Source organism: Salpingoeca rosetta, assembly GCF_000188695.1.
Source record: "Salpingoeca rosetta unplaced genomic scaffold supercont1.12, whole genome shotgun sequence".
NCBI lineage: Eukaryota > Choanoflagellata > Craspedida > Salpingoecidae > Salpingoeca > Salpingoeca rosetta.
In genome coordinates, this window is record NW_004754922.1 from 701,291 (window position 1) to 711,290 (window position 10,000).

Genomic DNA, 10,000 nt, shown 5'->3' on the forward strand with positions numbered 1-10,000 from the left:
ACACACACACACACATGCACATGCACATGCGCGCACGCACATTTGATCTCAAAGCAGTTGGCTTTCTTGGGCTCCTCATCTTCTGGCACAAACCGCACCTGCACACAAGCAAGTCAAGCAGAGGTAGGTGAGCATGACGCCCGTGACCTCCCATGCAACACACACACACACACACACACACACACACACACACACACACACACACACACACACACACACCCACAGACACACACACACAGACACACACACACAGGCACACACAGACACACACATACACACACACACACACACACACACACACATGGCACCCGCATACATGGACAGGTATTGCGAGACACGTCGACCGACGCACCTCGCAGGTGACTTTGCTGTTGAACGGGTTGGTCGTGGGCCGGCGATCTGCCAGCGTGATGGCACCAAGCGGCTTGAAGTCCTGCAATGCGTGCAATAAACAATGGACAGTACACGGTGAACGGTGAACGGTGAACGATGGACGGTGAATCATGTACGGTGCACAGTGACAAGACATCCTGTCCTGACACACACACACATACACACATTCACATAACACACATCACACACACACATACACATAACACACACACATACACATAACACACACAACACACACACACAACACACACACACACACACACACACAACGACACGTACAGATGGGTCTTTGAAGTAGAGGAGCTGCACGCCGCGCAGTGTGAACCATCGCTTCTTCCAAGACTTGACACGCCCACCCTGTTTGGTGAGCCACCCAGAACATGTGTCCTGCCAGCAGCACCATTCAAGAGCACGCACAACAGCCAGTGTCATCAAATGACACACATCGTTGAGCCCATGAACACGCATCTCTCCCCGTGCTTCCCAAGCTCTCCTCCCCCTTCACACACGCACCAGCACACATCACATCATCCCACCTGCGGCATGGTCGTGTGTGTGTGTGTGTTGTGTTGTGTGCGTTTATGTTTTGTGTGATGAAGCGGGAACTGGGGATGGATGATGATGATGAGCTGGGTTCCTTGACTGCTTGTGCGTTTACTTCGAGTTACAATGTGACAACTTGGCTTTCCTGGAGGCCAAGAAGCGAGCAATACAACAACAACAGCACAAAGCTACTGGCGCTAGCTAGAGTCAGGGCATGGCACACGCACGCGTGGGCACTATCTCTGGTGCGGATGGTGCGTTTGCTGGGGCGGAGAGAACGAGTCAAACAAGAGGGGAGGGAGGAGGATGGCAGCTGGGCCGGCCCAATGGGTCATGTAGCGCTGGTACTTGGTGGGCTTGGTGGGGTGGCGGTGGAAGAAGGCGGTGTACAGCCCCCTCTCGTGCGCGTCCTTGAAGAAGTCTGCCGTGGTCTTGTTCACGGCGAAGAGCCAGAGCTGGCAGGCAAGCAGAGCGCCGACGCCCGACAGCAACAGCAGCGCCGGCACAAACACCAGGCTGACGTGCGTGGCCTCTGTGCACGCTGGTACGGCGCCTGAAGGCTGGCCCAGGATGGGCTGCACCCAGCAGTGGAAGAAGGGCGGCCAGCTGACGTATGCGGCATAGGCCATGCCCGTGGTGGCGAGTGTGAGGAACTGGAAGAAGAGCCGGTAGTTGTGCTGGTACACGAGGTTCATGGTGAAGGGGCAGTAGTGGTCGAAGCCTTGCACACGCCTGCGCTTCAGGTCTTCCGGCGGCGGGCGAATCAAGCAGCAGTGGGCGTAGTTGTCCAAGGTGAGCAGCCAGACGACGGTGATGAAGGTGGTGTGCAGCAGGCGCGCCATCTTCGTGTCGGCGACGCGTGGCAGAAAGATGATGTAGTAGTAGGCAATCGCGGCAATGCACACGGCAGCCACAATGCCAATCAAGGCCACAGACACGGTTCGCTGCGTTAACCGCCGCACGCTCCCACGCGCACCGGGCACCAGCGCAAGCACCAGGTCCACCAGCAGCGGCAGCTGCAGCACACCCACGCCGCCAATCAGCGCCCACACCACCCACGACATGGCTGGAAGTGGTGTTGGAGAGGTGTGTTGGAGAGAGAGTGAAAATACGCACACAAATCACACACACGAGCAGAGGAAGGACCACCACGACTTGCTTGCCTTGGTTTCTGCCGACAAGGCAAACGGCGTTGTGCTGTGCTGAGTGCGAGGACGATGGATGAAGATCAACCGCGTGATGTGCTGGCGGGGTGGTGCCCCAAGCCGCCCTGCAAAGTGAACGTGTCGGGCATCCAGACGTTTTTCACGGCGCTGCAGGCTGTTCGAGCCAAGCACGGTAAGTGCGCATGTGCGTGAATGTTTGTGTGGTGTGTGTGTCTGTGTGGTGTGTGTGTCTGTGTGTGTGTCTGTGTGTGTGTGTCTGTGTGTGTCTGTGTGTGTCTGTGTCTGTGTGTGCCTGTCTGTGTGTGTGTGTGTCTGTCTGTCTGTCTGTCTGTCTGTCTGTCTGTCTGTCTGTCTGTCTGTCTGTCTGTCTGTCTGTCTGTGTTTGGTTCAATCAGTTCTCTCTGTTTGTGTGTACGTGTTTGCGCTCGCGCCACGACAAGCACCACGAACAGCCCTCAGTCTCACGCCTTCCCCTTTCCCATTCAACAGGCGACGTACCCGAGGAACACGAACAAGCATTTACACGGTTTCGCATGGCCGTGACAAACGACACCACGGACGAGGAAGTGGAAACTGCGCGCGCAGCGTTACAGCACGCCCTTGAGCGGCTGGATCTCCCACACATCTCCACAGACGTGCAGCCCACCCCAGACATTGCCCGCCCATCCAATCTCGACGGTGTGTGTGTCTGTCTGTCTGTGTGTCTTTGTCTGTCTGTGTCTGTGTATGTGTCTGTGAGTGTGATTGTGTGTGTGTGGGTGGGTGTGTGGGTGGGTGTGTGGGTGGGTGTGTGAGTGGGTGTGTATTGCGCGTGTGCGTCTGTCTGTCTGTGTCTGTCTGTGTCTGTCTATCTGTGTGGCTGTGTGGCTGTGTGTCTGTGTATGAGTGTGTGTGTGTGTGCGTGCCTGTGTGTCTGTGTCTATGATTGTTTCATGCACTCACACGCTCTCTCTCTCACACACTCACACACACACACTCTCTCCCCCTCACACACACACACTCACACACACACACACTCTCTCTCTCTGTGACACACAAACACACACACACACACACACTCCATCTCTTTCTTTGTTCGCCGACGTGTGCGCTCCTGCGTGTCCCTCATGTGCTGTTGTAATCGTGGCCACTCACGTGCGGCACGGGTTTGTGTGCGACGTGCTCACCTGTGCCAGACTTCAGCGGGTTTACCGAGATGCAGCTGGTGGTGCCTGGGCTGTACATTGGCTCGTTTCACCCGGCGAGCAACAAGGACGTCTTGGAGGCGCAGGGCATCACCCACGTATGCTGCTGCGTTGGCGTGGACCCGTACTTCCCAGACGACTTTTTCTACAAGGTCTTGCCTGCCGATGACTCTCCAGAACAGGTGTGTATGTCTCTCTGTGTGTGTTTGTATGTGTGCGTGTCTGTGTGTGTGCGTGTGTGTCTGTCTGTCTGCGTGTCTGCATGTCTGCCTGTGTGTGCGTACCTCTGTATGTTCTGCCTACCTGTCTGCTTGCCTGTCTGCTTGCCTGTCTGCTTGCCTGCCTGCTTGCCTGCCTGTCTGCCAATCTGTCTGTGTTTGTCAAACACACACACACACATGTACACTAATTCTTGACCCTCGCTCGCCCGCTCTGTGCGTGCCCCTGCATGTCACGTGCGCAGGACATGTACCAGTACTTTGAAGACACATACAAGTTCATCCACGATGCCGTTTCGTCCGATGGCCGCGTCCTAGGTGTGAAGTGCACTCTAGTGGACGAGTGATCTCACTGCGGGTGCCGACACAAGCGTACTGAATGCACCAATCTGCCATTCCCCGTCCCGCACCCCCACCCCCTCCCACACGAATGCGTAGCCCGCTCACAATGCAGGTCCCTCTGCCTTCTCATTGCCACGCTTCTTCCCCCCCCCCCCCTCCACTCCACTTCCAAACAGTGCATTGCGGAGCGGGCATTTCCAGGGCAGCGACGATTACGCTGGCGTACTTGCTGCGCTCCCTGCGCATGCCGTTGAACGAGGCGTTCTCCCACCTGCACCACGTGCGCCCCGTCATCAGCCCCAACACCGGATTTGTGCGGCAGCTCCGCCGCCTCGAGGCCGAGCTGGGGCTCAAGGACTCGCCACAGTAGAAGGGAAAACGGGAGCTGAGGGCACCGCTCTCGTGATTGCGACTGTGGTTGTGAAAACTGTGGTTGCAACTATGGTTGCGACTGTGGTTGTGATTTGGTGGTTGTGGTTGTGGTTGTGGTTGTGGTTGATCCTGTATGTTAAACGACACACACACACACACACACACACACACACACACACACACACACACACACACACACACACACACACACACACACACACACACACACACACACACACACACACACACACACACACACACACACACACACACACACACACACACACACACACACACACACAACACAAACACTCACTCACGACACGAAAAAAATACAGTCCACCAGACCTGGCCTGTTTTGTTTAAGATACCAATAAATTTTCCAAGCCCACAAGCAACCACGTGAACAGCACAACACACACGACACACCGCGCGCCCAGAGCACCATAACCCACGCACACCCTGCTGATATCGCCGAGGTTGACGTTCATCCATTCATTCCTTGTAACCCCCGCCTCTTTCAACTACCCCCCACAACACACAACCGCCACCATGGGAGACGAACCAGATCATGGAGTTGAGATGTGGAAGATCAAGAAGCTGATCAAGCAGCTCGAGGCCGCGAGAGGGTATGCATTGTGCATTGCCTGATATCTTCAATCACACACGCACATGCACATGACGCTGTTAATGGTGGTGTCAGCGTTTCTTGGCACCAAACGCATGCGATCGTGCGTTGATGGCCGTCAAACCAACGCTGTGTTCGGCATCATCCCACCACCATGCACTTGCGTTTCTCCCCTGGGCCACACATGCCGCTCCATCCTGTGCGCCCACTCACGTACGTTTTGTCGCTGGCTGTCGTTGTTCCTTTGCCTGGTCATTGGTTTCGTTCGCACGTGTTGTTTGTGGGGCTCCCTGCGTGCAAACAGCAATGGCACCAGCATGATCTCCCTCATCATCCCTCCCAAGGACCAGATCCCGCGTGTGCAGAAGATGCTTGCGGATGAGTACGGCACAGCATCCAACATCAAGAGCCGAACGAACAGGTAAGGATTGCGGGTGAGGCAACACAGCAGGGCACGTTGGCGATGGAGGCGAATGCGTCCGTGATGCTGTCCAGGGTGTTGTGTTTGTTGTCATTTTCATCCACCCTCTTTGATGCTGCTCACACACGCACATGCACACGCACACCTCAGGTTGTCTGTGCTCGGCGCCATCACATCTGTGCAGCAGAGGTTGAAGCTGTATTCCAAGGGTAAGCAGGCAACCGTCTGTGATGTTCCTCAATTCGCGCGCGCTTTTGTGCGTGTGTGTGCGTGTGTGTGTGTGTGTGTGTGTGTGTGTGCGTGCGTGTGTATGTGTGTGGGTGCGTGCGTGCGTTGTTGCCTCCTTGCAGGGTAGCGCTTACGCGCTTGCTTGCATGCTTGCAGCGTTTCACACGCCAACGTGTACGCACTCGCAAACAACTCTTTCACGCACGCTCACAATCTCCCTCCACTTCCTGCCAACACCCTGAACGAAACAAACCATTGCACGTGTGGCACGATTATAGTGCCCGACAACGGCCTGGTGGTGTACTGCGGCACCATTGTCACGGAGGAAGGCAAGGAGAAGAAGGTCAACATTGACTTTGAGCCCTTCAGGCCCATCAACACATCGCTGTACCTGTGCGACAACAAATTCCACACAGAGGCGCTCTCCTCCTTGCTTGAGGACGACTACAAGTTTGGCTTCATTGTCATGGATGGCCACGGGTCCCTCTTTGGCACCCTCTGCGGCAACACCCGCGAAGTCCTGCACAAGTTCTCCGTCGACCTGCCCAAGAAGCACGGTGCGTGCAGATCATAGGGAAAATGCGCCGTGTGATGTGTGCATTTTGTGTGTGTGTGTGTGTGTTGTGTGTGTGCGCTCTGTACGTGTATGTGTGCATCTACGTGTTTGGACAGACAGTGGGTGCTGTGCTTTTCCTCGATACATGCTTGCTTGGAGCGGGCCTGCCGCCAGTTAACTTTTTTCGTTTTTTCGCGGTCTCACCCACCCCTTTCCCCTTTTGTACTGCAGGCCGCGGTGGTCAGTCTGCCGTTCGTTTCTCGCGTTTGCGCACGGAGAAGCGCCACAACTACGTGCGAAAGGTCGCCGAGGAGGCCGTCCGCCACTTTATCACAAACGACAAGGTCTCGCTCACCGTGTACTGTGCTCTGTGTTGTGTGTGTGTGTGTGTGTGTGTGTGTGTGTGTGTGTGTGTGTGTGTGTGTGGCACTGTCTTCGTTTGCTGTGAGCGCTTGTGTTTTAGTCCGCCCTGGTGCTCTGCATCCACACGCTGCGTCGCTCTTTTATCCACCATCTCACACGATCCAAACACTTGTGTGTGTGTGTGTGTGCACATGTCAGGTGAACGTCACGGGTCTTGTCCTCGCCGGTTCTGCCGACTTCAAGTCAGAGCTCAGCAAGTCAGACATGTTCGACCCTCGCCTGCAGGTAAAACACGCGTAATGCTGCGATGCACAAGCTTTACAAGCAAGAAAATGGGGTGCGAGAGTGTTTGTGTGTGTGAGTGTGCCACTTGGTAGCCCTGTCTCCCTCCTCCTCTTTTCATTCCGCTTCCCCTCATCACCACCCTCCCCCCCCCAACCCTTGTACCGTTCACCAGGCGAAAGTGATCAAGCTTGTTGATGTGTCGTACGGCGGAGAGAACGGATTCACGCAGGCGATTGACCTTGCGGCGGAGTCGCTGGCGGACGTCAAGTTTATCCAGGAGAAGCGCCTCATTGCGCAGTACTTTGACGAGATTGCCCAGGACACGGGCAAATACTGCTTTGGCGTCGGCGACACCATCAAGGCCCTCGAGCTCGGTACCGCGTCACGTTCTTGCTTGTGTTGGTGTTCGTCTGTGTGTCTATGTGTATGTCTGTGTGCGTCTGTGTATCTCTCTCTCTCTGTGTGTGCGTCTGTGCATGTGTGCGTCTGTGTGTGTATGGGTGCGTGTGTGCGTGTGCGTGTACTATTTTTGTTTTGATGTTCCTTCGTGCTGCTCACAACTAACCAACACCCTCCAACATCCCCCGCCCCACCCATTTTCCATTCCATTCCGCGGACAGGTGCTGTTGAGAAGCTGATTGTGTGGGAGAACCTTGACGTGTCGCGGTTTGAGCTGAAGAACCCCTCCACAGAGGCCATCACCGTCGTCCACCTCCGCCCAGACCAGGAGCAGGAGAAGTCGCACTTTGTCGACCCGGTGCGTGACCCGGGATACCATCCCATGATGTGTTTTCGGTTTGTCGCTCGGGCTTGTAGTTGAGAGAGGGATGGGTTGCGTTGGTGGGGCGAAGCGCAACGTGTACAACGTTTACAGCGTGTGTAACGTGTGCAACGTGTGCAACGTGTACAACGTGTACAGCGTGTACAGCGTGTACAGCGTGTACAACGTGCGCTGGTTCATGCCACCACGTTACATACCTCCTGGCTAACACCACACTTCTCTTTTTCTTGCTTGTGCGTGTTGTATCGATGTGTGCGTGTGTGCACAGGACGGGACGGATCTTGAGATTGTGTCGAAGGAGCTGCTGATTGAGTGGTTCTCTGAGCACTACAAGGAGTACGGCACCTCCCTCGAGATTATCACAGACAAGTCCCAGGAGGGCTCCCAGTTCTGCAAGGGCTTTGGCGGCATTGGCGGTGCGTGGCGATTTGTGTGTGTGTGTGTGTGTGTGTGTGCGTTTGCTGCGAGTGGGTGGTGTGGTTATTTCTGCGTTTGCTGTGTGTGTATGTGTGCACTGTTTGTCTGCGTTTTCCGTGTTTGTTCACGTGGCTGCTTGTGCAACTGAACCGCTGCAAGTGCTTTCCATTCACGACCCCTCCCCCATTCCCCTTCCTTGCTGGCAGGCCTGCTTCGTTACCGCGTCGACTTCACCATGATGGAGTACGAGGGCGAGGACTATGACGACGAGGACCTCGACGGTTACTTCTAAGCTCCCAAACCCAGCCACCGCAACCACACCCACCGCAACCACACCCACCGCAACCACGGCCACCGTAGCAATAGCCACCGCAACGCCAACCACAGCAACCACTGCAATTACACCCACGTCAACCAGCCCCTCTCCCCGCTTTGCACACGCAACTTTGCATCACTACCTCGTGTCCGACATTGTGTGGTGAAGGAAAGTGAGGCTGACTGACTGATTGTTGTCGGACATTGTGCCACTCGATTGTCGCTGGGCTCGTGGTTGCACACTTGCGCTGTTTCTTTCTCCTTGCCCCCCTCCCTTCTCTCTGCTCCCCCGCCCTTATTTCGGGTTTTCTTGTCTCGTTCTCCGTTTGCTTCTCCTTTGTGTGTGGCTCTCTTCTTAGAATCAAGCTGTGGTAGTGATGTGACACGATGATAATGTTCGTGTGCGTATTGTGATATGAAGCGTCGTTCTTGCCTTGCATGAATGGCCAAGGATCGTGTGATGTTTTGTTTGTGTTGTCATCTTTTCGTTCCTTCTCCTACCCTCTTGTTCTTCATTGGTGTCGTTTTGGTGATGACGCTGAATGTGTTTGTGCGCGTTTCTGCTCTCTGAAACTTCGGCGACAACAAAGTAACCAAAGTACACCCCTTTAAGGCACATCTATCATTGCACTACCGCATCACAGCGGCATGCTGAGTTGGGGATGGACACGGGCGAGGTGGTGAAGGATCACCGAAAAAGGGATGTGCTCCTTTTATGAAACACGTCTCACTTACATGCAACACCCTCGAGACACACACACACACACACGCACACATACACACACACACGCACACATACACACAAACACATCAAGGTAGACAAGAGAAGAAGCAAAGAAGAAAGAAAGGAAGCAAGGAAGACTCAGAGTCAGAAGACTGAAAGGAAAGAAAGAAAGAAAGAAAGAAAGAAACGCACGCTCATATTGGGTGACGATTCCGTGCAATAATTTTTGGACTTGAGCACATTGCAGGAACGACGAAGATGATGACTGCCGCCGCCACGATGTTGTCGTCCTGCGTGCATCGCGTAGTGCTGCTGCCAGCACTCCGCACAGCGCAAGCAACAGCCGCCAGGTACGCGCGCGCGCGTGTGCGTGTGTGTACGTGTGTGTACGTGTGTGTGTGTACGTGCATGTGTGTGTGTGTGTGTGCTTGCATCCACGCATTCGTCTCGCGGCTGTGTATCACAAACAGGACGTCCACACACACGAACACAACCACACAATCACACACGAATACACACACACATACACACACACACGAACACACACACACACACACACACACACACACACACACACACACACACACACACACACACACACACACACACACACACACACACACACGAACACAACCACACAATCACACACGAATACACACACACAATGACGCGCACACATTCACAGACCTGCGGCGTTGCGGAGGATCCACACTGTGCGTTCAGCCCTGGCTCCCGTGACAAGCAAGCCCATGCTTGCACAGCCACCGTCGTCACAGTCTTCTTCACAACCATCTCAAACACAAAACGCACCAGAGTCCTTCATGTCAAAGCTTGTCAAAGGTGTGTGTCTGTGTGTGCGGTCTTTGTCTGTCTGCAGTTGACAACTGTGTGGGTGTCAGCGCTGCTGATCGCTGTTTTGCTTGTGCCAAGGCACTCACAACCTTCACCGCTGACGCGTTGCTGCGACTGCGTCCCTCCTGCTGTCGCCAGGGCTGGGTGTGCTCGGTGGATTCTACTCAAAGCGGCAAGTGCAGGCAAGGAGCGCGCAGCTCCTCTACAGCTCA

At 54.9% G+C, this 10,000-nt stretch overlaps 5 protein-coding genes across 5 annotated transcripts in view; 3 read left to right on the forward strand and 2 right to left on the reverse strand.

Annotated features, from left to right (window-relative positions):
* PTSG_05229 (uncharacterized protein) overlaps positions 1–938 on the reverse strand; it is a gene marked incomplete at both ends in the record, with an annotated part of 3,171 nt that extends 2,233 nt beyond the window's left edge. Inside the window, 4 exons of the mRNA XM_004993750.1 lie at positions 41–98; positions 353–433; positions 673–780; positions 930–938. Of these exons, the coding sequence (XP_004993807.1) occupies positions 41–98; positions 353–433; positions 673–780; positions 930–938 (256 nt within the window). The remainder of the gene's footprint in view (positions 1–40; positions 99–352; positions 434–672; positions 781–929) is intronic.
* A 119-nt stretch (positions 939–1,057) lies between these two features.
* Positions 1,058–2,000, reverse strand: PTSG_05230 (uncharacterized protein; the record flags this gene model as incomplete). The annotated part of the gene is made up of 2 exons (XM_004993751.1): positions 1,058–1,199; positions 1,285–2,000. 2 exons carry the CDS (start codon positions 1,998–2,000, stop codon positions 1,058–1,060), a joined length of 858 nt encoding a protein of 285 aa, XP_004993808.1.
* Positions 2,001–2,051: 51 nt separating this feature from the next.
* On the forward strand, positions 2,052–4,343 carry PTSG_05231 (uncharacterized protein). The gene is made up of 5 exons (XM_004993752.1): positions 2,052–2,274; positions 2,592–2,780; positions 3,278–3,468; positions 3,750–3,822; positions 4,023–4,343. The coding sequence occupies exons 1-5, from the start codon at positions 2,154–2,156 to the stop codon at positions 4,214–4,216; spliced, it is 768 nt and encodes a 255-aa protein (XP_004993809.1). The 5' UTR covers positions 2,052–2,153; the 3' UTR covers positions 4,217–4,343.
* Positions 4,344–4,593: 250 nt separating this feature from the next.
* PTSG_05232 (eukaryotic peptide chain release factor subunit) lies at positions 4,594–8,830 on the forward strand. The gene is made up of 10 exons (XM_004993753.1): positions 4,594–4,847; positions 5,151–5,267; positions 5,418–5,476; positions 5,774–6,052; positions 6,283–6,395; positions 6,613–6,699; positions 6,872–7,073; positions 7,320–7,456; positions 7,749–7,896; positions 8,104–8,830. The coding sequence occupies exons 1-10, from the start codon at positions 4,771–4,773 to the stop codon at positions 8,187–8,189; spliced, it is 1,305 nt and encodes a 434-aa protein (XP_004993810.1). The 5' UTR covers positions 4,594–4,770; the 3' UTR covers positions 8,190–8,830.
* A 341-nt stretch (positions 8,831–9,171) lies between these two features.
* Positions 9,172–10,000, forward strand: part of PTSG_05233 (uncharacterized protein) — a 2,587-nt gene continuing 1,758 nt past the window's right edge. The window contains exons 1-3 of the mRNA XM_004993754.1: positions 9,172–9,286; positions 9,622–9,776; positions 9,927–10,000. The exon at positions 9,927–10,000 is cut by the window's right edge and continues 12 nt beyond it. Coding sequence (XP_004993811.1) covers positions 9,195–9,286; positions 9,622–9,776; positions 9,927–10,000 — 321 coding nt within the window. The 5' untranslated portion in view covers positions 9,172–9,194. The remainder of the gene's footprint in view (positions 9,287–9,621; positions 9,777–9,926) is intronic.